Below are 27153 nucleotides of genomic sequence, written 5' to 3'. Positions count from 1 at the left end.
GGAAGATCAAGCAACTTAAGCAGAAGATCAAAATTTTGAGCAAGCAGTTCAAATTGGTTAGTACTGAGGAAAAAGATGGAACAAAGAACTAGCAGCCAGCCTCCAAGAACAGCTCATCAAAGTAAGAAGAGCGGAGGGATTAAGACAAAGGCAAATAAAGAAAAAAGTCACATAAACCTGGTGTATAAGAGATCCATACTGCTTCATCATATCACTTCTTGGAGAGGTTAAGCCTGGGACTCTAACATGCTCAAAGTGAACCATTAAGAAATGTTGCTCTAGCAAAATTTTTATAATTTAATAAATCTTTTATTTATTATGTTGTAGTTTTTCAAAAGTTAATGATTCAATTATTTACTATATATCACCTCAATTTTGCATGTGATTATTTCAAAGTGGCTTTTTTCTTTTCACATTTTGACACAAATCTATGCAATATGAGCAGAGTTTGTCAGCCGGTTGGGATTAGGTTTTGGTGTTAGTGCTATTGACGGAGACATTTGAAAAAAATCGAGTAAGTTTAAATTAGAAGTTATTATTTAAGTTAATAGTTATACTGCAACAATGCTGTAACATTTGCATTTTTCAATATTGAATAATCGAGAATATCACAGGATTCTGATTAAATTAACGTATGAACTTGACATTTTATAATGTTTTCAGACAATGATGAATATGAACATTAGCCAGGGACATATCTAGCTTCTCCTAGCCCAAAAGGTCTAGATTTACTATCAGATGGGTTTATATGTGTTTAATAATGTTCTGAAATATGCATCTGTTACAGTTGATATGGCTACATATTTAACAGCACAAACTATGCGCTTATAAATTAATCTATTACAGGCAACTCTACAGATGACAATTTGCACCTGTATTCATGTACACTACCACAACAATACAAACCAAGTAAAAGTGAAGAAATGTTCAGGGATTTAGGATTTTATATATGTAGACCACAAAATTGCTAGTAGATATTAACCAAAGTGTGTGAAGCATGTGAGATAGTCAGATATACCAACAAAACAACTTCATCTGCCATGCAACCTTTCTTGGTGGATGTAACTATGCATTCAAATTCTGCTGGCTTCAAAAATAAGGTTCCTGGTTAGTGTACAGAACAAAACTTTATGGTGCCTTTGTGTCCACTATGCTTTCTTTAGAAGTGAAAGCAACAGAATGCACATGGGGCGTTAATCATTTCTTCATTTGTTAAGCATCATAAAATGTCTGAAGTTATAGGCAAGTATAAACGCAAAGCTTGTCATTAAGTTGAATTCAAAAGAGCCTAGGTGTTTGTCCAGTCTATTGAATTACCAGGCAGTTAGGTCTATGTCGTGTTGTACAAAAAATGAGCAGCGAACATCAAAGAAAGCAGACTTCAACTAAAGTCAGTGGTGGAGGCCATGCTCTACCATGGTCACCAGTGTGGTAGTCTTAGAGGTGATAGTGAATCTGTGCACCCGTGGAACATCCTATCATTAATGAGATTTCTTGAAAACCATGATGAAATATTGAAAAAGCATGTGAAGCACCCAAAGATGAAAAATGCTACTTTCTTGTAATGACTTATAATACCGTTTAGGTTTTTTGTTGGTACTACTCCTACTTTACAAGTCTGAAAGTAAGACAGTATTATGTTTTGGTAAAATCAAATACTGTGTCCTATTTTACAGTTATTTTACAGAGTTTATTTCAGTTATCAACAACAACATTGACTGTATTTTGCTTTGAAATCAACACTAATTTGACAGTCTTAAGAATTATAATGATAGACAAAGCTATACACTGAATTGAATACAAAATAAATGTTCCTGTTTCAATATTTAGGTCTATCTTGTAACTCTTTTTTTTATCTTTCATAAGAAACCATTAGAGCAGGAAAATATACTGTATAACATATGTTGAAAATGAACTAAATGGTATGATTTAATTAAAAAAAGGTCCAATTTTATGGAAAAAAGACCCACCCCATTTGGAAGGCTGGCTACGCCCATGCATATTCTGAAAGATGCGGATCCACTGTACTTTTAGTTAGTGGTAATTTATAATAAATCATGAAAATATCAGCAGTGTTTGATGTTGATTAAGTCAGCATTTTGCCAGCCATCTCTCATCTGCACTTCTACTGCTTAAATATTTCCTTTTACATAGGCACTTTGTCTCAAAAATTTTCTGTAGGACAAACTGTATTGTTCATTTCCTCTTATGATTATTTGTTTTGTGTTTCTTTGTTTATACTGCAGGTTTGCACAGTGGCAGTTCTTCTCTAGTGCTGCCATTGCACCTGTTGGAGGTGGAACAGTTTAAACTTCAACTGCAGTCTTTGGTGTTTCACTTCGAGATTGAATACAATATGGAAGACCTTATAAATACTGCTAATGAAATGGAATTGTTTACATTGGTAAAACTTTTGTAGTGATGTGCTCTCCTAAATATGATATAAATATACATGCCCTTGTTAAATAAATACACTTGTATGCAGTATATATATACTGCATATAACATTAACAACATTTTTTAAATATAATTGGAATACTAGGAATATTGGTAAATAGTACAAGGTTGGCTTAAGGACATAAAAACACATTATTAATATTGTTTTTGGAATCCTCTGAATGTGTCCTTGTGACCAATTTTGCAGGCTGATATTTTTATTTAGATCATATCACATAAATTTAATCAGGAAACAGCATATAAAGAGCTATCTATGAAAGGTCTAGTTATACAGTAATAATAAAACCCTATTTACAGACCTTTTCAGATTTTTTTTCTCCATGTTTTTCTCTTTTTTCTATGCTGAATATTTTGTTTCACTGCGCTTTATACTTAGTACATTAGGCTGAGAGCAATGTCATAATTTTGCTGTATGGTTTTAATTGTATTTTTAAGGTGGCCCGCAAGTTCAGAACAATTTTTGAGAAGCAAGAAATCATGAAAACATTCCCACTCTATGGTGCTTCTGAATCAAGAAAAAAACACTGGGGGATGAAAAAACCAAGTATGGCACTTAAAAAAGAGGCAAACTGGATCAATTTTATCAAGGTAAAGTACCATATGCTACTTTCTGAAATAAGGTCTAGCTCAGCTATGGATTATATATCTAATTTCTGTTTTGCATCACAATAACAAATATTATATTAAACACATTCAAACATTCTTTAAATTATAATGGTGGCTTTCATAACATTTGTAAACATTTCTTTGGAACTTCATAGTTGAAAAAAAATATATAGTAGTTGTTACTACAATGTTTACTTTTGCAAATAGAGCAATTACACATTATGTGGCATATTTAAGGTCACACAGGGGGTGAAATGAAGCGACTTACTGTTCTGTCTTTTGTTTTGTAGAGGATTGTTAATGTTATTTACTCAGTGGCCTGAACCCATTAGATAAAGAAAGAAGCAGTCACTAAGCATCTTGCAAGAGTATTAAGACCCATTTTGTATGTGGTACTGAGTTTCAAATGATGCGTTGATGGGAAGCTGGCCTTGTGGCAGCCCACATAAACTAACAACATATTAAGGAGGCAAAGTTTAAATAAATTAAAACACTTTTATGAACAGAAATACACTCAAGGACTTTATGATCATAATGAGAATTCAAAGTACAAATGAGCAAAAGCACAACTAACGTACAGCCTATATTTAAATAGCTATTGAACCCCTGTCAATACAGTGCCCACAACATTAAAGCAGTTTGCTTATGATGTCTTAGCCCCCCAAATCCTAATCTTTCCAACTTACTCTCCAGAGCATCCATTTTGCCAGTTGAGAAGCCGCCAAACTCTTCTTCCAACTATGCACTCAATGGACCCATGGCCATCACTTTTGAGTTCAAGTTGTTGCCCCTTATTTTCTCCAGAAACACTAGAATAATTTTATCACTAGTTGCTCTACCTGAGAGAAAAAGAGGAGAGCAAACAGCATGAGCAAATCATTAAAAACAACAAAGAAAGGAGAATGTCCTTTTCCTCAATATAAATGCTAATTCTAGGATTTGATTAATTAGATCTTGCCATATTTAAAAAAAAGTTTAAACAGATCCTCTAAGTTAGAATTTAATTTTTTACCAATTTAAAATAGTATAGAATATTTACCCCCTGAATTATAACAAGTGGGCTGGGATTCTTCCAGTTGAGAGAGATAAGTCTGTGTGCTGGTAGTGTGGTAAAGGCAATCGCAATCAATTTGTCCTTCTCTACTTTAAGCCCATCTAGGAGTGTACCAAACACAGCTGTTAATGGATTAGGCATTCAAAGATTTTTGTCCAGAATGATGTTAATTTGGTGCACGCCCGAAACATGTGGCCCATTGAGGCTGAAGCTAGATTGCAGTGTTCACAGGTTGAATCTTGTGCTTGATAAAAGATTTTAAGTTGAATGATTAAATGCTTTGAGCTGAAATGTATTCTATGCATGGCTGCCTTCCACTCCTTTTCTGAAATGTTAAGTGACAGGTCCTTTACCCTGGGATCTTTGAAGGGAAGATACTTTAGAATGTTTTTATATATTAATGAGATGCTATCTGAATCTTCAAGACTGATCAGTATTGGCACTGGAATAGAAGTGGGAGGTAAGGAAAATAGTACAGATTCCTTTTAGTAAAGTTTCTGATTTGAAAATAGTGGAAAATTTGTGTTGATGGAAAGTTAAATTTGAAGCATAATTGTTCATAAGATGCATTCTCTAAGTGTTTTAATCTTGGATGTTATCCAAGCATTAAATACTGTGTAGGTTTGAGAGAGAAGAAAAAGGTGATTATCATTTAAAGGTGCAACAGATTAAAGCTTCTCTCTCTTAAAGTGCTTCCTGCATTGGTTACATATTCCGAGCGACTGATGGACAATTATATTATTAGTATATAGACGATAATTTGTACTTACTGGGGCACAAAGCAGGGCATATAAAGAAGTACATCAAGATTTTATTTCTATGGCAGACTAGGCTTGTGTACATTCAACAATTTGTGTCAATGTTCAGGTCTTTATAGCTAGTGTATTTGCCACTGAGTAATAAAATTGAAAGTTAAGATGTGCCATGCCCCCTTCTTCTTTAGGCCATTGTAGAGTTGCCCTTTGAATGCATGGATATTTTGAATTCCAAATAAATGAGTATTATAATTGAATCTAATTTCTTAAAGAATACTTTTTTAATGTATATGTGTCCCAATTCCTCTGTTTTTCTGTTTAACTTAAAGGGCTTGAGCTCAAATGCAGTTTCCAGCCACCTGCTGTGATAGACAGCGAGTATTGCCATGTTCTGTGCACTGGTCATCGCCAAGAGGTGTTGCCACCTCCAAGGCCTCTTCTTGGACCTCACACTCTCTACATCCTGGTCCGATATTCCTACCAACAGCCGTGTTACATGCTCTGTAATGCTGGTACTCCAATGTGGTGCCTTTTTGATGCATGCATCACACATGATATCAAACAGGATATGCTGACTTCTAGTGGCCCTTTTATTTGAAAACTTTTATTTGTAGGGCATTTCCTAATGCTACTCCTAATGGCCCTTTTCAGATTGGGCTTCATGTGGGTCCTGTCCCTGCATTGTGTGATGTTAGTGGTGCTCTTACTGAAAGTAACCCAGCCAGGCACCTCCTAACAATATTTATTTTTACAGTTTGAGTTACTATTAGAAAATGTGTCATTTATCAGGAGATATTTAAAACTTAATATTGATATAGTTCTACCATGTGTAACTATATATATTTTTGTATGTGTGCAAATGTTGCAGAGTTTAGTATCTGTTATTCTCCAGTCATTCTCCATCCAGAGCACTCAATGTAGTGCTCATTCTCACACACACATTGGACCAACTGAAGATAAGTTCAGTAGTTTTCAAGTCGTAGTTATTTTTCATAATCATGTTGTAAATACATGGTGAATTTAGCCACAAGAAATTGTGTTATAAAGTGAAATATGTTTTATAAATTTAAAAATAACTATCCCACTGTTGCTTTTACTATGTAATGTTTGGGTACTGTAGTTCTGTAAAGAAAAGCTTTGAAACATAATGAATACCTCAATTTTTTAACCCAAAAATATTACTGAGTATTGGTCTGCATCTTGAGAATGCAGACATATACAAAACAGCCTATCCATGTTGTTTTAAGAAGATAAAAAAAATAAAAAACAAAACTTTGTTGTAAGATTCAGCCATTTTAAAAAGAGACCAATTGTGCACTTCACTTTCCCAACTTCCCCATTCATCTTACTCTTCAGTTCCCTTTTATCATAGCTACACCAACAATGGTCTCTGCAAGCAGAGAAGTGAGCAAGAAATTTAACTTTACCTAGAAAAAAATATTTCCAGGATTCTCTGATAAAATGTATTATTTTCAGTTTACCTTTGTTGTCACAAGCATGCCTCAAAAATGCAGAAGGCACATTTTTTTTTAAATTGATACCTTTGGTACTTCAAAGTAGAACCTTAATTTTATTCTATGTTAATTAGTATTGCCTAATTTTATTTTTATATTTTGTCTTTTTTCTCTTTCTTCATCCTGTAAAGCACTTTGAGCTACTTCATTTGTATGAAAATGTGCTATATTAATAAATGTTGTTGTTCAAAATGAATGTACTTGGTCAGGTTTGAGGATTTTTTTAACAAAGGGACCCTGGTACCCATTAGCTACATTATTAAACACAAGATTGGTCTAGTTAAGTTTTAAAATTTTTAAAATATGCTTTACTTAATAATGCAGTTTCACGTGTCAAATCAATATATACCATGATTGTGAGGAAATAACTTTAACTTGAAAAATACCAAACATATCCTTTAAATATGATGGGATATTAATTGTTTAAAAATCTCAATATTCTTTGTGGAATCATGCTTCCGTAACTCAAGCAGCATTGCAAATATTACCAATAATGTTTCAAATGAAGCAGACAATGTGGTTACTTCCTTAATTATCCATGAGGTATTCATTTGTATAATTATTTTAAGTAGCTGTATATTCATGTTTGACCTGTTTCTTTGTACTACATATATGCTTTAATGTTTTGTATGCTTTATGTTTTTGTTTTTTATATAATTATGCTTGATTAAAATAATGTTAAACTAGCATACGCCTAGTTGCAGATCCAGATAATAGCAACTGTTTTGATGTCTATTTTTACAAATCAGATAACAGCCAAGCAGGATCCCTGGCAGCAAAAAAATATTACAAAATTAAAGCAACTGAAATCTGTAGATGAACTTTTGCAATTGCAAGCTGGGTTTTTCAAGGTAAGATAACCTACTTATATATGCACTTTTGAATCTACAGCTGTCCTGAAACAACAGGCTGTGTCAGCTTTTATTTTCTATTGAGGCCATTAAACTGTCTTATTAGAACATAAATCTATAATTACAAAGAACAGTCATGACAATTTGGAAAAATTAACAGAAAAAATACCAAGCTTAAATGTTTTAGTTCTTTTTTATGATCACCAGAATGTTTAGTATTCAAAGCAGGTTATTGTAGATTATTTAAAAGAGAAGTAATAAAAAAAGCCCCAGGGCAACAAAAGATCTGGCAGTTTTTCATATTTGAGCTGCATTTATTTGACATACATGTGTAACAGATTCACTGGCAACACCTTTAACTACCAGATCTCGAACTTTGCAAATATTATTGTATAATACAGTATACATAATTAATATTAAGAGCTTTGTTTTTTTTAGGTTTATAAACCTTAGTGTCAAAAAACAATTTCAAAAGATAAGGTTGGTTAAATTTGAAAAGAGTAATTAGTTACTCTTTCAAAAACCCTCAGTCTCGTTTTTATATATTCATTTATTAGTTTTGTACTGCTTAAATTCTACACTTAATTTGTGAATTGTATAGTTGTTGTGTATGCTCAGCATTTAGTTGTTGTAGGTTGTTTGGTAAATTACCATTCTCCATTCACACAATTTCAATCCTTCCATCCATTTTCTAACTCAGTCAAATTCATGGACATTCAGAGTGTATCTTGGCAGCATTAGGTATAAGGCAAGAGCCAACTGTGGATGGGTCACCAGACCACGAGTGGCCCATCTGTTCACATTTCCTCATACAAGGTCAAGTTCAGAACCAGCAATTGATCTGAAACTATTCTCTGGAATGCTGGAAAAACACACACATGAACTTTAGTAGAACTAGCAAAATTTACATAGATAGGGAAACAATCAACTGCAGAACACTATAGCTGTGAAACACAAATGCTATTGAGTGTGCCACCATGCTAGCACATCCATGTCACTCTTTCCACTCCTCACCAATACTGTCATAGAAACAATGAGCAAACTGTGGACTCTGCAGATGTGAGATGGGACAATAAATCACACTGGATTTTGGTAGGGTATTCTGATTTATTCTTGCATTTCAAAGACTTGTGCGTTTAGCTATGTGTTAACTCTAAATTGGTACATTGTATGTGTGTGAGGAAGAGAGAGGATAGACCCAATAATTGATTGACCTTCATGAAAATGGATTGATAAATGGACAAAGCCTTGATGTATTGCAGCTCAGTGTACTATTTTGATAGTACAGTAAAAACCTAAAGTATATTTCATTAAATAATGGGAACTGCCATCTTTTCCTTACCTGTGGTGACAGCTGAGCATCCCACATGTAAGTTTTGTTCATGTTGAAGGAACAGGTCATTACTGTACAGACATTGCATTTATGGTAGAAATCCCCTATACATTTTGTCTGCACTAAGGTCTTTATAATGTGAAACTGTGTAGGTTAACCTTATTCTGCTGTAACCTTATTCAAATAAACTTTATCCTATACAAATGGCAACAGAAACCAATGGAAATTCTGGTCACTTGTTGGATCAAGCTTCTTAAGGGAACTCCACAGGAGCTATAGTAGCTTTGTTAGGGACAAACATTGAGCATTGAACCCATTTCTCCCGATTTCACATAGACAGAGAATGGAGATATCTGGTGTTTCCAACAACTGTGTAAAACTTGCTTTTGTGCCTCTCCAATATGGTATTAATTGCCAGGGTGAAAAGGAAGTCGTCAGAGAAGAATTTGGGCCTGACAGTAAGAATGTGTTGGTATTCTTTACAATAAGGGATGGCAAAGGAATCAATCATCTCAATTATTATTTGTTCTGGTATTTTAGGTAGGCATGGAAAAGAATGTGAGGCTTATACTGTTTGTGAGTATTGTATATGTGAAGTACAGAAGGAATTTTCCAACAACATCAATTTTATTTTTACCTAGTTCTTTTCACAATAATAGATGAGTACCAATAAGGAAAAGAATAACAACAACCAAAAAGTAAGAATTAGATATACACCACCATATGCATAAATTTTATAAATTAATAGAACCATATGTCAACCATGTAACATCAAACAAAAGTGACAAACTGATTTATATAAAAACAAAATCCCTGTGGCCCCTCAACTCTTTAAATAAATCGAATGTCTGAAACAAATAAGCCAGGTGGCTACCCAAATAATGCATACGCTTGTCAATGTCCAGAATCAGACCACAATGACATGATATACCGCAATTGTCATATTAGAGGCGATGCTTTATGAAAATTTGAATGACACCAAAGAGATCAAAAACATGAATATGAAAATAAAGTATTAAGGTTGTCTGTTTTATTTTCTTTCACCAGCACGTGGTAATTTGATTTAATGAATGTGGATAAAGACATTTTAAAAGCTGACTTTTTCTTGTATACTATTGTCTTGGCTGTGCTAGAGGTCACTGTGTCAAAACATCTAAAAAATTATTTACCTTACCTTTATTTCAAAAAGTAAAAGGAAAACATATACATGTTTGCTGAGTTGAGTTGCAACATGTCTTACTTTCCAACTGTATTTCTGTTTGTTTGCTTGGTGTAAGGTGTCTAATCCACAGAAAGTGATGGAGGCTTTGAGACAACATGCAGCTACTTTATTTGATCCAGTGCCTGTGCAGTCTCTGTCAGTGACATCGCACCCTTCAGGACAACAAACCAATCAGATATGGAAAAAAATATACAACTCACCAGATCTGCATCAGGTACTTCATGCTAGGCATCAGTTAAAAACCTTTACTAGTCAAGCCTGGTTGTCAGTTTAATTGACTGATTTTTTAAAAATAATATTTTAGTATATTAACGATCAGCAATTCTTACTGCATTATTTTGTAAATCAATCAAAGCATACTATGATTTTTAAAACAGGAACTCCAAAAGGAAGAAGATGGATCATCTGTAGATGTTAATGAACAAAGTGCAAGAAATGTCAAAGTGAACAAGCAGTCAGGTTCACAGAATAAAAAGAATGAGAATGGGTATAATACATTTTATTTGTCTTTAATATCTGTTTGTATCAACTGGTTCAGGAAACTCTAAATTATAAATTTATTTTAGGTGAGGTACTTTATTTTTGTTGGAAAAGCAAGCTGAAAGCATTATCTGATTACAAAAAATCTTTACTTTGTTCAGGAATTTTTTTCTTTTTTTACATTTTAGATATCTCAATTTAAATGTCTGTTTAGGAATGTACTTTATCTTATTTCATAAGCTTTTTTTGATAATTTCCCTATTATTACTTTAGAAGTATATTCCTATGTGTTCATTTTTATACAGTAGTTATACAGTATTGCAATGAAGCATGAAAATTTAAACTGTGGTAACTTCATTTTCATTTATTTCCCTTTTAGCTATAGTTACATGGAAACACTGCAATTGCTGGGTTTAGATGAAGGAAAAGAAGAGATCAATAATGATCCTGTTTCAATGAGAGGAGCATATTTGTCTTTGCTTTACCTGCGACACTTGCGAATTAGGGAATTACAGGTAGGAACAAGACACACCACAGCGACTTTTTGCAGGCACACAAACATTCTTATGGATTTTGATATGCAACTGATTTGTCCACCTGTGCATACTTGAACATACTTAATTAACTTAGAGTCACAAAAGGTCGGAATCGGTCCTGAAAGAAAGCACAAGGCAAAAGGCAGGCACCAACCTAGGACAGGGTGCCAGCCAAATGCAGGGCATACTCATGCACACACCATGCTCACTTGTGAAACTACACATTTCTGAGATGTTAGAGGGAACCCAAGAGAAAACATGCAGTCACTTGGGAAATGTGTTAGCAGAGAAGAGAGGATTTGTACCCACTCTTTTAGACCCGTGAGGCAGCAGTGCCAACCACTGTGCCATACTGTTCTTAGTCAAGTGTGCACATGAAATTAGGTGGTTAAAAGTCAAATTATGTTACTAGAAGCTTTATTGTATTAAGCATTAAGGTAAAAGTACAAGTTTTGTGTCATAATATTTAAAAACTATAATACAATTCTTACATTTTTGTCTAAAATTATTTTATTTTTAAAGCGCTCATGTCTCAGCATTCTAAATTATTTCCGATCTGTTGAGAGAACCCTTACAATAAATAGTGTAGGTCTCAGACCTGATGGAATTGGCCTGACCAGAAACAAAGAAGATTCCAGATGGATAAATGCAGCAAAAGGTGGCAGTGGTGTTCCAGGGGGTTTAAGTTCTGAACAATATCTTCATTATTCACCTGTTGATTACAAGGTAAATTAGCACTGTTAAAATTGAATTAGAGTAATTCTGACATATTAGAGTAATAATGATATATATTTTATACTAGCCTAACAGATGTTAAAAGAATGTTATTTGTGGTTTTATCCTTCTGGATAAATTTTAATAATATTTGCCTTAGAGGCAGGTGGGGCACTGAACCCTTATCCCCCAGAAGATGGCACTGTTCTGCATATATTAAAGATGTAGTAGACTCACTTCCCCTAATGTAATATATTTTTAAAATCTCTACAGTAAACTCAGCTTAATTGTCATAATCACATGTGTAGCCTAAATGTTTAATTTCACTATGGGCCTGGAAGGCTTAAGCCCTTTTAGGATGCCTGTTATTTTTTTTGTGATGTGAACTCGAACATTTCACTTTAACTGGCTAGTTGTCATCATTATCATAAATTACATCAGCTGCTTATGTACAATACAATTTAGCACTTTGCCCATTAAACAAAATTGTTAATCAATATAAACTTGTGTTTCTGCTTTCAGAGTTGAGTATCTAATTTTGGTGTTGGGATATGCTTTAATATTGTCCTTTGTTGGTTTTACTCTATAACAATATGTTGATAGATCTTTTTTTGTGTGATTTTTTTCATATCATTATTCAGCTTACATTTTACCATCCCTATTTCTGGTAGCCTAATTATTATATTTTAATATTCAGTTTATGTCCCTTATTCCTTCATGAAAGGTTTACTGGAGGTTGTCTCCTCCCTCAGCCTTTCTCAAAAGATACTACCCATCCATCCATCCATTTTCCAACCCGCTGAATCCGAACACAGGGTCACGGGGGTCTGCTGGAGCCAATCCCAGCCAACACAGGGCACAAGGCAGGGAACCAATCCAGGGCAGGGTGCCAACCCACCGCAGGACACACACAAACACACCTACACACCAAGCACACACTAGGGACAATTTAGAATCGCCAATCCACCTAACCTGCATGTCTTTGGACTGTGGGAGGAAACCGGAGCGCCCGGAGGAAACCCACGCAGACACGGGGAGAACATGCAAACTCCACGCAGGGAGGACCCGGGAAGCGAACCCGGGTCCCCAGATCTCCCAACTGCGAGGCAGCAGCGCTACCCACTGCGCCACCGTGCCGCCCAAAAGATACTACCACCTCCCCAATTTTCCATTTGTAGCTCCACTGATCTTTTCTCTGCCACATTGTCTGCCTTTGTCTCAAACTGCTCACTTGGGGTTGGAAGCTAAAATATCTGCACTCTTTTTCTGCAATTTACTGAATTGATTCAAGCCAAAACCCTTCTTGAAGCTCACTGGCAGCCACGTACCCAGGCCAATGTGTTTACCCAGAAGAGTGGGTCTCTTAGATACAACTCCCTTTCTTCCTCTCTCTCTCTCTTTCTGTGTCAATCTCACACACACACACACACCTTCTACAAGGGTTTCTTTTATAGCTAGCTTCTTAGGATAGTTTCCCCTGCTGACAGTCCACAAACACCTTTGCAGTTTTTCTCAGGTCTGTGGGGTTCCACCAGAGGTTTCATGCTAAAATAGTCACTGCATTTTGTAATAATGATAAAAATAAATAATCTTCCACTTATTGTGTATTGTGGCAAATAAATAGAAACAAATCCTCCCCTTTATTCACTTACCTCAATAAATGTTTAACCCCTTTCTCCTATGTGAGATGGCTTATATAGCTAGAAGATGCACACCTCAACACTTGCTTTACTTCTCATATCTGCCTTTTTCTCCCTGTCTGTCTTTCTCACTTTCTCAAACACCAAATCCCTCGTCATCTTAGCCTTTGAAGGATTTAAGCCCCTGTCTCCCAAAGCCCCTTCCAGCCATGTACCAAAATTGCTTCTGGGTTGAGGGTCAGCTCCATAGCTCCACCACTAGAGCCATCTCTAATGGGGGACAAAGAAAGCAGCCCTTATGGTCCCTGCATTAGCTGATCACCTCCTATCATTCTGCAATCCCCAATCCCTCTTTGCACACACATAAACATATAGATGCATGGTTATATATCTTGCCCAAGGCCTTGCTCACCCCTTGAGATGGCCCTGCACACCAAGGAAACATCTATCTACACAAAAGAAAACAAAAATAAGAAAATCACTGCACCTCTTCCGGTTTTAGGCTTGCAGCCCTGCTTGATGGCCTGGATTACCAACATCTCCATTTCTTAAGTATCAACAAAGGACACTTTTTTGTAACTTCCTCTGTTTCTTTCTCTCTTCTCTCTTTCTTTCAAGCACAGAAACATAGCCTCCCTTCCTTGCTCTACTGAGACTTCATTCCAACTCTCCGTCCAGCTTTAAACTCATTTTATCCATGTTAAGAGGCAGTCTTTAATTTCCTAGAAGTACTTCTAGGGTTAGAGATGTGTTGCTTTGGCTGTAAGGACATCAGACTAGAATTTTCTTTGCTGGCCCTTAGTGTCACTGTAACCCTGATGCACGTGTCTCATCTAAACAGATACGTCCTTCAGGGAGACTCAGTGCTCCCCAAGAAGTTAAACAGTAAAATGGTCTCACTTTGTTTTGTTAGTAACTAGTGAACAAATGTAAGAGTACTAGCTTTATGCCAGTCCTCCTTATCTCACAATTAAGGAGGCAGCATGACCTTAATTTTTCTTGCTAAGAGACCTTGTAGTGCCATCTTTCAACCAAGAGGTAATGTGGTCTCTTGTTATCTGTTCATGGAATGTCCTTATCCACACTCCCATCCACAAAGTGGTGGATCTGGCACTTAGCCTTTGTTGTGTTACCTTTCCTCTTAACCTCCTAGATGATACATTCATCTATCCTTCTCTCTATTTTGTCTGCCTAAGCAACCTAGAAAATGCCTAGCAGATTCTATGAAAGGGAAATTTCACATACTCCAAAAAAAAGTATTTTTCTAGATAAGTCAGATGACTCTATTGTTATACGATCTATACACAGTGTTGCAGTATACAGTGGCACAAAATGATGTTCCCCAACATCATGATGCAACATGTACAGGTACATAAATAGTACATATATAATGTAACATAGGGCCAGTTAAAGACATTAAAGAATTATATAAATAAATAAAATTATACTATACAATATTCTACTAAACCATACTGTACTAATATACAAATGAATAGATAAAAGTTAAATAAATAAATAGTAAAAATAATTTAGTAATATCAATAGCTGTAAACAGAGACATGAGTAGTAACAAATGTCATGTATATAGATAGACTACTAGAAAGATATCTGGGGGTGGATGGGGTGCAGCACAATGTTCAGAGTCCAGACAGCCAAGGAGTAGAAGCAGTTGCAGAACTTGGCAAAGTAGTTCAAATGCTACAGTACCTTTCATTCATACTGTGGTATCCCAAGGTGTTCCCAAGCCATCTGCGATATAAAATCCTCCCAGCAAGCCCTGGGTCTTCCCTTGGGTCTCCTCCCAGCTGATCATGTCCATAAAATCTCCACTGGGAGGCATCCAGGAGATATCTGTTGCCTGAACCACCTCAATTGACTCCTCTCGATGTGGAGGGGCAGCGATTCTAGTCCAAGCCTTACCCAGATGCCTGCGCTTCTCACCCTATCTCTAAGGGAGAGCTCAGCCATTGCTTGCACTTGCACTTGCAATCTCATTCTTTTCGGTAATTACCCAGAGCTCATGGCCATAGGTGAGGGTAGGGACGTAGATAGACTGGTAGATTGGTATAGCGACTGCATACAGTAACTGCACTCGCTGCCCAATCTGTCTCTCGATCTCACTGTTCCTTTTTCCCTCACTCGTGAACAAGACCCTGAGGTACTTAAACTCCTCCACTAGAGGTAGTAACTTACCTCCCACTTGGAGAGGACAGTCCACCTTCTTCCTGCTGCTACTGCTATAGTACTGCTACAGTACCTGTCAGATGGAAGCGGTCCTTCACAATTGTGTAGGCTTTGCAGATACAATGCTTAATAAACATGTCTTTAATGGTGGGTAGAGAAGTCCCAATGTTCTTTTCTGCTGTATACACTATTGTAGTATGATGTTGCAGCAGGAGATGCTGCTGATCCCAAACCAGACAGTGACGCAGCTGGTCTGAACACTCTTAATGGTGCCCCTTTAAAATATAATGAGAATGTAGGGAGGTAGACTTCTCAGTTACCTTAATGAAATGGAGATGCTGCTATGCCTTCTTGGTTATGGAGATGGAATTAATGGTCAAGGCGAGGTCAGTTGTCAGGTGCACACTAAGGAATTTGGTGCTCTTGACCAATTCTTAATGTGCAGTGGCATATGGGCAGCATGAACCTTCCTGGAGTCAACAGTTATCTTATTCTTCTTCTCAGTGTTAAGAGACAGATTGTTAAATTTACACCAGTCCGTCAGTTGTCACATCTCCTTTTTGTAAGCTGACTCATATTCATTGTTGTTGAGACCCCCGACCGTTTTGTCATCATCAAACATACTGATGGTGTTAGAGGTGTATGCAGCTGTACAATTGTTAAGTCAGCAGGCTGAACAGAAGTGGACTAAATACGCAGCCCTAGAGTGGGGCTAGTGCTCTGCGTGATGGTGCTGGAGATGGTGTCTGGGGTCTCTCTGTCAGGAAGTTTAGGATTCAGCTGCATAGGGAAGTGCTGTAGCCAGACAGACTCAGCTTCCTTATGAACTTTTGTGGGATAATAGTCTTGCATGCTGAACTGAAGTCTATGAACCACATTCTAGCAGTTTAGTGTCCAGTTGGGACACAACCAAATGGAGAGTGGAAGACATGGCATCCTCTGTGAAATGGTTTGAGCAATACACAAGCTGCATTGAAACAAAGTGATTATGATGCTAAGTTGAATTTGTGATTAACATTTTAACACTATGTTAAATTATTGAGGCACGTTTGCTATACATATTTTTGCACAACAGTGCCACCATCTGTAAGACAGGAGAAGTAGTGCTCCACTTGCCCAGAATACAGACATGCTTCTGCAGTTATTAACTCTTGTTTAAGTGTTTTCATATTCTTAACTCCTTATATTGCATATGTAGATATGCCACTGAGATGCTAATATGTTAGTGAATATGACCTCTCATGTTCCTTATCTAAATGTGCTTACTCTGTTTGGATGGAAGGTCCACTGTGCTGAGTTTATGGAGTTTTCTGATATTGAAAACCATGACGACTTCTATACCTCCGAAAGTGGTGATATCCATATACAGGATCAGAATGGAATGTACATCATATATGATGTTGCTTTAAAAGATATGAAGGATCTGGAAGAGATACTTATCATTGTTGCATCTCAGTTCATTCGAAGAGACAAAGGTAATGGCATTCATATCTAAGGGTGTATATGGAACCCTTACCTCTCCAATCTACTTGACTACTCAGCTGGTGACAGCAGCATATTTGTTAACAATGCTGTTTAACGCAGGTGTGCAGATACCAACAGGCTGTATGTGGATGTTATTCAGAAAAAGAGAGTGACAGGAAGAATAGGAAAAAGTTAAAGATTTACTTTTTAAATGGCTTTAAATTGGTTCTGTATTAAGGGGAAATTTAACTTTATAACTTTTGTATTGACATGTATGAAAATAAAATGCCTTGGGGGATTTGTAATTCCTTGACATTTCCTTTTCATCATATAAGCATGACTAAGCATATTAGCATTTTCCTATGGGAAAAAATAACCCAATTCTTATTCCAGTTTAATTTAATTTCAGGCAAATCTGCAGTTTTGTCCTCCACAATCAAGAGTAGTTTGAAGAAAAACAAAAAAATTGTATATTAATAATAATAAATAATCATACATTTTATTTAATAGGCGCCTTTCTTAACACTCGAGGTCACCTTACAATGAAATTAAACATCAGTAATAAAATAAAAAAAACAAAGAGGATGATAAAATCAAATAGCAATAAAGTACAGAGGTAGTAGCAAACTTCAAAGATAACACTCAGTAACAGTGTTAAATTCATAATTGGTATGCCAGTTTAAAGAGAGTTTGAAGAGTTCTGAGGGCAGTTTTAAAATGTGTTATTGAGTCTAGTTGACAGATTTGAGAGGGAAGAGAAATCCAGAGTTGAGGGGCACTATGAGAGAATGCTCGAGCTCCCATAGAACAGAGTTTGATGTAAGGTACAGAAAGTAGAGCTGTAGATGAGGATCTGTGTGAGCGAGAGGGAGTTTACGTCTGTAGGAGATTAGTAAGACAGGGAGGAGCAAGGTTGTGGAGAGCTTTAAATGTTAAGAACAGTATTTTGTATTGTATATGGTTGTAAACAGGGAGCCAGTGAAGTTGGAAGAGAACAGGTGTAATATGTTCTGTGGATTTAGAGCAGTTTATTATCCTAGCAGCAGAATTTTGAATAAGTTGTAAGCGATGAATACGTTTTTGTGGGATGCCAGATAGAATAGCATTACAGTAATCTATATGTGAAGTGACTAGGGCATTAACCAATACTTTAGTACTGTGTTGCGTAAGAACAGGACGAAGTCTAGAAATTGTTCGGAGATTGAAGAAGGCAGTCCGAGAAACATTACTTATATGGAAAGAAAAAAAGTGGGTACTGTCTAGAATGATTCCCATGCTCTTAACCTGGGAAGAGATGTTTGTGTTAATGTTGTAAATTAAAATGGAAGAATGGTGAACCTTAGTGAGTGTAGATTTAGAATCAATGAGGAGCACCTCAGTTTTATTACTATTTAATTGGAGAAAATTGTGAGTCATCCATGACTTTATGACTTGGAGACATGCCATAAGAGTATTTGGAGGGAAAACAGAAATGTATTTAGTGGATGGATAAAGCTGTGTGTCATCAGCGTAACAATGAAATTTAATACCATGGTGTCGAAAGATATTACCTATTGGAAAGATGTAAATGAGAAAAAGAAGCGGCCCCAAAACAGAACCCTGCGGAACTCCCTGAGTAATGAATGCATTCTCAGATTTAAAGCCCTTTACTTGAACAAATTGCGTCCTATTAGTGAGGTAGAAAGAAAACCATTGGAGGCCAAGGCCACAGACTCCAAAACTCAGCTAGTCATTTCAAAAGTATCTGATGAGATATGATGTCAAATGCAGAGCTGAGGTCAAGAAGTGCAAGAATTGATAAAAGTCCAATGTCAGCTGCCCGGAGAAGATCAATTGTGATTTTGACCAGTGCAGTTTCTGTGCTGTGTTTAGGATGAAAACCAGATTGAAACTGTTCAAAAAGGTTATTTTTTGAAAGATGGGACTGAAGTTGGTAGGCAGCTATCTTTTCGAGAACTTTAGATATGAATGGAACATTTGAAATAGGCAGATAATTGTTAAGTAAATAAATGTTATATTACCCTGAACAAATTAGATAGTCATTCTATTTTTATAATTCCCTTCATTTGGAAACAAAACATTATAGCAGAACACAACGTAATCAAAGAAATGAAAATAACACAGTAGGTAGAAGAGTATTTTTTTAAAAAGAGCCCATAAAACTCAGCATTCAAACCCCAAGAAAGAAAGATGCTCATTCTTATTCAAGAAATGACTGCAGGCCTAAATTTATGCTTGAATCCACTGTATGTTCTTGCCCTTTCATATTTTGTCATTCATGAATTCATCAACATGAACATCCTTACATACAATGAAATCCCACTTCAAATCCTGAACTAGTAAATATGTGGGAAAGAAATATTGCGTCACAATCGCTGTTTGTGTAAAAGCAGATAAATATTTCAGTGAAAACACTAACAGTATCTGCTTCTAGGAACTATTCTGAAATTGGTCTCAAACACTCTAAAACAACACATATTCTGATAAACCTAATTTTAAATGAACAATCAGATCTACATCCGTTTTTGTGAATGTGTCCCCAGCTTCCTTTGTTTCTTTGGCACATCGTGTGTATTGTATTCTACAAATATATTTCAAGCATGTAATCCTGTCTTATTCGTTTGTGCTGGTATGACATCTCATGCTGCTTGGTATATGTGCTACCATGCAAAGGGCTGAAGTGAGATTGTACTTTATAGGATCCATTAAGCAAACTTGCACTCATTAGTGGGTATTTGCGGTTAATCAATTTCAATTCATTATATAATTAAATGTAAAGATTTTTTGCAACAAGTGTTTGTTCTTATACTATTTTGAGAAAAAAATGATGTTTTCTTTACAGTTGTGAGCAATAATATTTTATTAAATGTCCTTTGCTTTAAACTCTCACATACAAATCTCTATTTTCTAAGCAGCTCTGTACAGGACTAGACGTTCATATGACGGAAAGCAATAATGTTCAATTTATTTTTTATTTTTTAAATGTAATTTGTGTATACTAAAGGAGTTAAAGGATCTGCTCGCCCTGATCTAGAAGCTTTGGCTCAGGTTGATATAGATCGATTTGCCGTTATTCTGGATCTGTGGTCCTGTGAACTTGCCTTTTTGAAAAATAAACAGCAGGTATGTATTTTTTCTGTAAGATCTATATAGATTGTAATGGCAGCTTTAGCACACTTTGGAAAAAGCAGATTTTCAGTCTGACCTCATATTTGAGATTCTGTGTTCAAATCTGTTTTTGTGCTTTTTTTTATGCAAGCAAGTTTAAACATTGAAACATTTCTGTATGCTAATGAATGTAATATGTACAAAAAAATACAAAAATACTCCCACGGTATACACTAAAAACAGAATTGTTTCCAAAAATTTTATTTCAGGTGGAGTTACAGTAATTTACTAAATATTTCTGAAAAGTGCCAATAAATAATGTATTGTGTTAAAAAATTATTTAATAATGAGAAACATCTTCACCTGAGCTATTCTATGAACAGTGTAAGAGACACAGCATTATTACTCATTGCACTGTACATCACAAAGCAATTCACTGGATACTGTCTAATGTTGCTTTTAATCGTACAACCCTGCCAATGGTTTAATGTTTATATTATATTTAAATGTTTATATCTAAAACATTACTGAAGACATTTTTATTTAATTCCAACTGTCTATAAAAGTAAAAGTTCACAACTTTCTGGTAATGTATATACAGTATAATATGCCTATATTTCTTTTTTATGTTCAGCTTACAAGTAAACAAATAAATCCAACTCAGGCTGATATTGTTTATATCTAAAAGACTATAAAAGGTACAGTGATCCCTCCTCCATCGCGGGGGTTGCGTTCCAGAACCCCTACGAAAGGTGAAAATCCGTGAAGTAAAAACCATATGTTTATATGTTTATTTTTATATACCATACCATACCATACCATTTTTATTTGTTAAGCGCTTAAAAACACAGCATTACAACTGACCGAAGCGCTGTACAGTTGAAACAAGCAAGACTAAAAGCAAAATATTAAAAACAAACATTAAGAGAGAATTAAAACAGAGACACTAAAAAAAACAGGTCAGGGGACCCAATAAAACAGAGAAATAGCAAAAAGCAAGTGGGAATAAGACAGGTTAAGAATTAAAAGCCAATGTGAAGAAGTGCGTTTTTAGGTGTGATTTGAATGTGGTGACTGAAGTGGCTTGCCTAACCACTAAAGGTAAGGAGTTCCAGAGCTTGGGTGCACAGACAGAAAAAGCCCTTTCACCACGAGCTTTAAAATGTGCCTTGGGAACGGTTAGGAGCAGCTGATCTGCGGATCTAAGAACACGAGGGGGATTGTGACGATGGAGCAAGACACTCAAGTAGGCAGGGGCTAGACCATTTAGTGCCTTATAGGTTAAGAGGAGTATCTTAAAATCAATTCTGAAGCTAACCGGCAGCCAGTGTAGGGTTTTTAAAATCGGTGTAATGTGTTGGCTTCTGCTGCTTCCAGTTAAAAGCCTTGCAGCCGCATTTTGAACCAGTTGGAGTCTCGAAAGAGTGGCTTTACTAATACCATATAGGCAGGAATTAGAATAGTCGAGCCGGGACGTAATGAATGCATGGATTACTGATTCCAGGAGGTGGTAAGGCAGAATTGGTTTGAGTTTGGCAAATCGCCTGAGATGGAAAAAGCAGGATTTTACTGTGCTGTTGACTTGAGCATCCATTTTCAGGACCATATCCATTTTGATTCCAAGATTGGAAACAGACGAAGTTACTGGAATGGGAAGAAAGTCGAGGTCAAGGGGTAGGGTCTGTTTGCGGTCGGGACTAAAAACAATGACCTCGGTTTTTGAATCGTTCAGGTGAAGGAAGTTTACAGCCAGCCAGTCCTTAATGTCAGATAAGCAGTTGAGAAGAGGTTTAGTGGAGTCAGTTGACTTGAGGGAGAAATAAATTTGGCAGTCATCAGCATATAGGTGATACGAGATTGCATGTTTTCTAAAAATTGCACCTAAAGGCAGGATGTAAATTGAAAAAAGTAGTGGCCCCAAAATGGAACCCTGGGGGACACCACATGGGAGTGGGACTGATTCAGATGATATTATATATATATATATTATATTGTCACGCTTGGGTCAGAGATTTGCACAGAAACACAGGAGGTTGTAGAGAGACAGGAACTTTATTCAAACACTGCAAACAAACATTTGTCTCTTTTTCAGAAGTTTAAACGTACTCCATGACTAGACAGAGATGACAGTTCCGTCTCACAATTAAAAGAATGCAAACATATCTTCCTCTTCAAAGGAGTGCGCGTCAGGAGAAGAGAATGTCAGAGAGAGAGAGAGAGAGAAAAGCAAACAATCAAAAATCAATAGGCGCTGTTTGGGCTTTTAAGTATGAATGTCAGAGAGAGAGAGAGAGAGAAAAGCAAACAATCAAAAAACGATTGGTGCTGTTTGAGCTTTTAAGTATGCAAAGCACCTTGCGGGAAGCATATCGCTTGACAACACAGCCGCAAATAAGCCCAGCAAGGAAGGGAGCAATGTGAAGGTAGTCTTTCAGCATTTTTTAGATGAGCGTCTGTATCCTCTAGGGGCGTGAACAGCCCCCTGCTCAAACCCCCTCCGTCAGGAGCAGAGAATGTCAGAGCGAGAGAGAGAGAGAAAAGCAAACAATCAAAAATAAATAGGTGCTGTCTGAGCTTTTAAGTATGTGAAGCACGGTGCGGGAGACATATTGCGCAACAAAGCAATCACAAGGAAGGGAGCAATGTGAATGTAGTCTTTCAGCGTTTTTTGAGGAGTGGCCGTATCCTCTAGGGGTGCGAACAGCGCCCGTGATCACAATATATTTGAGGAGTTTTATTTAATACATAATACGTGCTCTGATTGGGTAGCTTCTCAGCCATCTGCCAATAGCGTTCCTTGTTTGAAATCAACTGGGCAAACCAACTGAAATTAAAAGACCCATTGTCCACTGAAACCCACGAACCGGTGACAAATCAGTGATATACATTTAAATATGCTTACATATAAAATCCGCGATAGAGTGAAGCCGCGAAAGTCGAAGCGCGATATAGCGAGGGATTACTGTATTGTTTTTATTAAAACTGTCCATAAAGGTTTCATGACCTTTCTCCCTTTCCCTATTCATGGGCAGAAAGTGGCACTTTTCAATTATTATTTCAAATTAGAAATTCATTATTATATTTTGAAATAAAAGTGGTTGTCATCTTCCATTCCATGCCTTAATGGTATGCTAAATAAACTTTATCCCATACATTTTTTTTTTTTAAAGTATTTGTTTAGTTACTACTGCACAAATCCACAGTACTGCACATAATTCACAGTCACCAACTACTTTATAAACCAAAGAAGAATACCATTCATAAGTTTACTGTATTGTACATTGAGCAAACAGTATATATTAATATAATAATGATCAATTTCAGCTTGTTGATTGCTATTTTGAAGCCTATCAGCATGTGTTCGATCCAGAAGAACAATTTGCTTTGGCACAGATTATAACTGACATCATACACAAGAGACCCAGATTTGATTTCAACTCTGGTTACTTTGTTGCAACGTATGAGGCTGAATGTGAATGCCTGCAATATCAAGAGCAGCTGATTCAGGAAATCCTCTCGAAGCAGGTGAGAATCTGTTAATTTTGTTTATTGACTTTAATTAGTAGCTTCAACTATTTAATTATAGGCTACTGTGTTTTTGGAGAGATTTAAGAGAAATGTGTGGTTCCAGATCTGTGAAAGTACCTGCATTGTATTCTGTCAATTTTCAATCTATAACTTTGTCATTTGCAGAAATCAATCCTGATTGAAGTGCCATTAAATCATGATGTCAGTCATACACACAAACATTCACTTATAGCAGAGTAATTTAAAGTCACCTTTTAAGCTAAACTGCGTGTCTTTGGAATGTGGAAGAGAAACTAGGGAACCCTGAGGCAAACCAAGCAGATTCAGGGAGAACATGCCAATCCCGCACAAACAGTTTAATGGGCCAGGATAAAAAGCATTGCCTTGGAGCTGTAAAGCAGTTTCATTTGCCACTGAGCCAAAAAATACAACATAATATTATTTGATTAATTCTGCAGTGCCATCTTACCTGTATGACTGTTATTAAACTTAATAATTTGTGAGATTGACAAAACAGATTGGAGTGGCGCCTGCTATTCTGCAGCCGCTGTACCGGAGTGTGGTGGTAAATCGGGAGCAGAATATATGTAAATGGGGGATGTAAACATGTGACTTCCACACAGACAACAGCTGAATATGAGATTCAAACCCAGGTCTGCAGGACAGATGGAAGAAATAAAAAAAATCATAAAGTAACTTTCAGCTACATTTGTTTTTAGATCTAGTCAACAAAGAAAAACAGAGGATGTTATCATTTAAATATACTTTAGCTGCACTACTTTTTATGATCATCTCTTCAAAAGCAATCTGAAAAACTGAATAATGTAGTATTACCCATATATATACATTCTAAAAACTGAATGGGTTGTTCTTGAGTCATCACTGCACAACATTTCAGGGAAGTCAAAAGTGTAAAAACAAGACAGGCTTTAGGAGAAAAGAAGGACAATAAGACAGAGAGAATGCATATCATCTATGCATAAGGTGCTCAATTACTAACAAATGCTATGGAAAGTCCACTTGCCCCCAGCTGCTTTGCACAATATTCTCTGCTCACTTTCCTTGGCTCACAATAAACATACTCTCCACACCATGGCCTTTCTTCCTCTCAAGCCCTTGCCAATCACTCATATCTTAAATCCAAGTTTATTCTTCTATAGCCAGGAGGAGCTTTTAAGCCCAGATGAATGATTAATTCTGGGTAGATCCTTATAAGTACTTTTATGACCCCATTCGTCATGTAGAAGCCTTGACCATACAAAAGAACACATGGAGTTCAGACAGGTTGTCCTCCCAGCGAGTTATGGGAGCCCTGATACACTGTATGGGGTCTCCACTCTGTCCTCCACTGACTTGGAGTGGCTCCTAACATACTAACATCCCTTTCTACCATTCCTTAATTTAAGCAAATACTGTACTTGTCTAGCCTCTATATTAGTCCGTCACTCTGTCAACAATGTGTTTTCTATTATGATACACACATTTTCTGATCCACCAATCTAATAGAGAGCTGCAAACTATCCTGGCGACCTCTGGCACATGGAAAAAAGCATCTTTTTTAGAACTTTTTAGAAAAATGCAATTTGAACATCATTGCTTCTGTTTTATAGGCAGGTAAAATGAAATGTCATCCTGTTTTCCTTCAGCTTACAGCTAGGTTGTCTTTTCTAAAATGATGTAATTTAGATTCAGAGTATGATGTCCTTATTTGAAGAGTCTTAGATAAATGAGAGTAAAACAATAACTGAATGATTATGAACCCCATTGAAAGATACAAAACTAGTTGCTTTGGCTAAATGCACTCTCTTTCTGAGCAAAGAGCTTTAATGAAAGCTTGTTATGCTATTGCAAGTAACATCTTCTGAACCTTTTGACAGATTTTTGACAGCATTATATGTGAACTGATAAATCTATGTTAGGGTAAAAAACATGTTCTTATTAAAAAATATTCTTAACTGCTTGAGCTTATTAAGCATGTGTAGCATGTATTAAGAGCTTCTGCCCCTTAAGTCCAGGGAATAAACAAGAGCCTAACCGTGAATCAGAATGTAGCAGGCTTGTTGTGGCATGAGGACAAAGCTTAATTTTTTTCTTTTTTATCATATAAAAGTGTGTTAAAAAACAGCTTTGTATACCACAGACATATGTTGATGCTAAACACCCCAAACCACACAGGTACTTATACTAAACATGATACATATTCAGTACGAAACAGATGTCTGTACAAGTTACATGACAACTCAAAGCTATACAAGCAACTTGTGTTGCTTCATTTAAAAAAAAGAGAAAATATGATTGACAGAATTTTAACCTTGTCTCAAATGGTAAAAGGCAATGTGCTTCAGAAAACAGTATTCAGAAAATGTATTAGCCTTATTTTTACTGTACAAATGCATATTTCTTTGATGACCCAGTATTAAACATGTATTACCACTTCCACACCACAAAGCACATAGGTACAAATTGTAAATATAGGTTCATATTTAATATTACAAGATTTGTTAAATAAAAATTAAAAAAAGAGAATTCAACGATAAAAAGTAAGTGTTTAAATATTTCTCCGCTCTTAGACTCTAATTCCAAAAAAGCCAGAGATGAAAGGCATCTTCTTTTCTTTCATGCAGAAAATATTATCCTTAAATACTTTTAAAATATTTTTTCCTTAATAAAAAATCTCCTTCAGTATATTTGTCCTTACGTCATGCCACTCCGTGTAGTGTTCCATGATGCACGCTTAGCTGCAGAAGTCTGTCTTGAATAAGACTCATTTCCAGTCAAAGCTCAATCAGATCCACAAATGCAAAGTGTTTCTTATTAACTCAACACGGGTTTAGGCAATTTACAATTGTGCAAACACTCAATATTTACATTGAGCAGTCTGCAGAACTGATCATTAACATCTATTATAGCTCAAAATGCACAGTTTAGAGTACAATATGTGCGGAATGAGTAACAAGAAGTAGTACTTCATCAATAGTAACAAAAAAAGAAATCCATGCACTATTCACAAAGCAAGAGGGGCTAGGTGGCAGTTTCTAGCAGACCTATGCATAAGTACATTTTGTTTCTGAATTAGTGCCTTGCATAATTCAATGTTAATAGCTTGATTTAAAATTTAAACAGTTTCATTTGCATTGTCCAATTTGATTGAAAATCTGCTAATTTCAAACACATAACTATTATGCATTCTGTAGCAGTGTGATGCACATTTGAAAACTAGTGAAAATTATTTATAAGAACATATTTCAGAATTACTAGAATACAGATTTCTATGCAAACTCATATTGCACAATCACAAAACAAAAAGAAAGCTGGTGCTTCTGCTGCTGGAGTAATGGCAAATTGCAAAAAGTCTATATAATTTAAAAGGACTTATCTGTGCATCGACGCTACAGAATGATTTGTTTTTTACATAGTCAGACTCTACAGCGCTTGGTGGTGCCATTGATTGTTTGCACAAATGCAGTCTACTGCTCATATGATGTTTAGGAAGTCTAAGTAACAGATCAGGTCAGGTTGGAGAGCATGTACAGCGCGTTGCTGCACCCACCACACGACGAAACAGCTCAGGATCCTGGTTGGCAACCCCCCAAGCAGACATGTAGTCCAGTCCCACCCTCTGGAAATGACCATCTATCTGCTGCAGCCAGGTGTTATGTGGGTGTCCTCTAGGCCTGGTCCAGCTGCTCGGGTCCTCAATAATGAGG

At 36.3% G+C, this 27153-nt stretch overlaps 1 protein-coding gene across 1 annotated transcript in view; it reads left to right on the top strand.

Annotated features, from left to right (window-relative positions):
* The window catches only part of si:ch73-242m19.1 (uncharacterized), a 162280-nt gene that overhangs the window by 40569 nt on the left and 94558 nt on the right, over positions 1-27153 (top strand). Inside the window, exons 8-17 of the mRNA XM_051924103.1 lie at positions 2247-2404; positions 2893-3045; positions 7136-7237; positions 9848-10006; positions 10170-10279; positions 10652-10787; positions 11331-11534; positions 16629-16821; positions 19815-19933; positions 23243-23443. Of these exons, the coding sequence (XP_051780063.1) occupies positions 2247-2404; positions 2893-3045; positions 7136-7237; positions 9848-10006; positions 10170-10279; positions 10652-10787; positions 11331-11534; positions 16629-16821; positions 19815-19933; positions 23243-23443 (1535 nt within the window). The remainder of the gene's footprint in view (positions 1-2246; positions 2405-2892; positions 3046-7135; positions 7238-9847; positions 10007-10169; positions 10280-10651; positions 10788-11330; positions 11535-16628; positions 16822-19814; positions 19934-23242; positions 23444-27153) is intronic.

The sequence above is a fragment of the Erpetoichthys calabaricus genome, chromosome 3 (assembly GCF_900747795.2).
Source record: "Erpetoichthys calabaricus chromosome 3, fErpCal1.3, whole genome shotgun sequence".
In the NCBI taxonomy this organism is placed as follows: domain Eukaryota; kingdom Metazoa; phylum Chordata; class Cladistia; order Polypteriformes; family Polypteridae; genus Erpetoichthys; species Erpetoichthys calabaricus.
Note: the sequence above shows the minus strand (reverse complement) of the source record. Positions and strands in the feature narration are given on the sequence as shown.